At 56.0% G+C, this 2,535-nt stretch overlaps 1 protein-coding gene across 1 annotated transcript in view; it reads left to right on the top strand.

The window, feature by feature from the left end:
* The window catches only part of CHRNA10 (cholinergic receptor nicotinic alpha 10 subunit), a 12,298-nt gene extending 11,086 nt beyond the window's left edge, over positions 1–1,212 (top strand). The window contains exon 5 of the mRNA XM_034781643.1: positions 587–1,212. Within this exon, the coding sequence (XP_034637534.1) occupies positions 587–1,212 (626 nt within the window). The remainder of the gene's footprint in view (positions 1–586) is intronic.
* The last annotated feature ends 1,323 nt before the right edge of the window (positions 1,213–2,535 follow it).

Genomic DNA, 2,535 nt, shown 5'->3' with positions numbered 1-2,535 from the left:
GGGGGGGGGGGGGGGGCGCAAGGTGGAAGTTTCGCCTAGGGCATGAAACTTCCTTGCACCGGCCCTGTTGGGCAGGCTTCAGTAGGGGTTGGTTTAGGTGGGCTGCATATGGGAGATCTTGGCTAAAGCTTGGCTGTATTCTGTAGGTTTCAGGAACACCGTAAAAAAACAAAAAAATCAAGCCAAGTCTGAAGGCTGCAGGCCAGATCCTGAGGTGCAGCGTGGTTGCTTTGCACCACACTGACACCAGAGTCTGGGTCTAAAGCTGATGTTCCCAGCCGCTGAAGGACCATCCTTGTGCAAGGGGTTCTCCGATGGCCTAGAGGGTCCTACACCAGCCTCTTGTCTGTGGCTGGTGGAAGGGACTCCTCTGGAGGACAGAGGCCGTTCCTGGGACTATAACAACCTGTTGCTTCTTCATAGCTAGAGAAGCTGTTCTTTAGCTTATGTGTTAGGGGCTTGTGTTTTGGTGTTGAAGGTCCCCGCGTCCCATTCCCATAGGTGAGCAGCAGTGGCTGGGCCTGCAGCCACGAGTCCCCCCACTTCCTGGGTCAGTCACCGCAGGTCCCTCCTTCTTGTCTTCTAGGGAAGTATTACATCGCCACCATGACCATGATCACGGCCTCCACCGCGCTGACCATATTCATCATGAACATTCACCACTGCGGCCCAGGAGCCAAGCCCGTGCCCAAGTGGGCCAAGAAGTTCATCCTGCAGTACATGGCCCGGCTATTCTTTGTCTACGAGGTGGGGGAGAGCTGCAAAAGTCCCAAACGGCAACTGGGCCACCTGCCCACGGTCCAGGTGGTGAGCGGCAGGGCCGCCAAGGAGGAGCAGAAAGCCCAGACGACGGAGGAGGACTCGGACGCGACGTGCCGGGAGAAGTCTCCGCAGCAGGAGTTGCTGCCACAGAAATTCAGCAGTCCCTCTGGCCAGCAGGACTGGAAAGAGACTGGGGCACGTATGAACCTAGAGTGCGGCCGGGAGGGGCAGCAGTATCAAGTCTGTGGGAAGAGCCCGTGCCTTTGCCACCACAACAGCCTGATGAGGAACGTCGAGTACATCGCCAACTGCTTCCGGGACCAAAAGGCGGCTCAGAAACGGAGCGGTGAGTGGAAGAAAGTGGCCAAGGTCATGGATCGCATCTTCATGTGGATCTTCTTTATTATGGTCTTCTTCATGAGCATGCTCATCATGGCCAAAGCCATCTGAAGAGCCCTCGGCACGCAACGCCCGCTAGTTAGCTAGAACCTTTCCTCTCGCCCTGTTGGAGCTGCGGGTGCACACGGGTGGGTGGCCTGGGACGGTCCATCCTGGCGCTGCTGTGGAAACTGTTGCACGTGAGGTCTCACTAATAGCATGTTCTCCTAGTTCCGTAGAGATCTATTCTTTGGCAATCCTAGAACCCGTCTTCCCCCACGAGGGCGGTACATGTTACTGCTGCAGCCCCGTAGCTGGTTTGAAACAATCACCACCCCATGGAGCGCCAGGGAGCTAAAGGGGAGGGGTGGCTAAGGTGAGGGGTGGCTAAGGTGAGGAGGGAGGGTCGGGAGTCAGGACTCTTGGGCCTGTTCCTTGGTTCTGGGAGAAGAGTTTTTGGGTAGTGGTTAGAGCAGGGGAGGAAACTGAGAGCTGGGATTTTTGGGTTCTGTTCCCAGTTCTGGGCAGAGACTGGGGCCTAGTGGATTGGAGTGGGGGAGGGGCTGGGAGCCAGGATTCCTGGGTTCTATCCCAACTCTGGGAGGGTTTGGTAGGCTGTAGCCTGCACCCCAATGCAGTGTGTATCGTTCTAACATGTTCAGTCACCTCTGCAAGAACTCGTTGGGGGAGCGGGGCCTGGAATAAAGAGACCAAAATAAAATCTCTGGAACGTCTCCTGTGCATCGTTCTTGGGCTAGAAAGTCCAGCAGGGACCGTATGTCATGGCCCCCAAGCAGTACCTGTGCACTCGAGGGCTTTGCCGTGGGGGGCCCTGACACCGTCACGTACGCAGCCAGCCTGTCCAGCTGGGTGGAGAGAGCTAACGCCACTGGCAATGCAGCTAAGGATCCAGGTTGTGGCTGCTTCCAACCCATCGACTCAGGGTGGAGCCTGACTTTCAGCTCAGCTCATTCCACCTTCTGTCCCTTCTTTGAGCCCATGCCAGCCAGCGCTCTGACAGACACAGGCCTCTTCTCTGGGGCGAATGTTCCATGTAAACCCCTGTCAGCTTAATTATCTATTTCCCTGTTGCAAATGTGGCCGCTGATTCTGTGGCTGGACGGCCTATCCCCATTGCAATTCTCCAACCTGGGGTGCCTTTTACACCACTCCTGGTCTGCTCACACCCAGCCTCCAGCATGCAGGTTACACTGTATGAGTGCTCTGCCCAGCCTCTCATGAATTACACCAGCAAACTCCCAGACGTTCCCCCAGAAATGTGTGTCTTCTACTGCGCAGCACCGCCTGGACAATCCCAGCTCAGCTAAAAGCCATCATTTTATTAATGGAAAATGCTATGCACAAATCCTGTTGTCACAAAGGGAGTTCCCCAAA

Source organism: Trachemys scripta, chromosome 1 (assembly GCF_013100865.1).
Source record: "Trachemys scripta elegans isolate TJP31775 chromosome 1, CAS_Tse_1.0, whole genome shotgun sequence".
Lineage (NCBI taxonomy): Eukaryota > Metazoa > Chordata > Testudines > Emydidae > Trachemys > Trachemys scripta.
The sequence above is the reverse complement of the archived record's forward strand: the minus strand, read 5'-3'. Positions and strand labels throughout refer to the sequence as shown.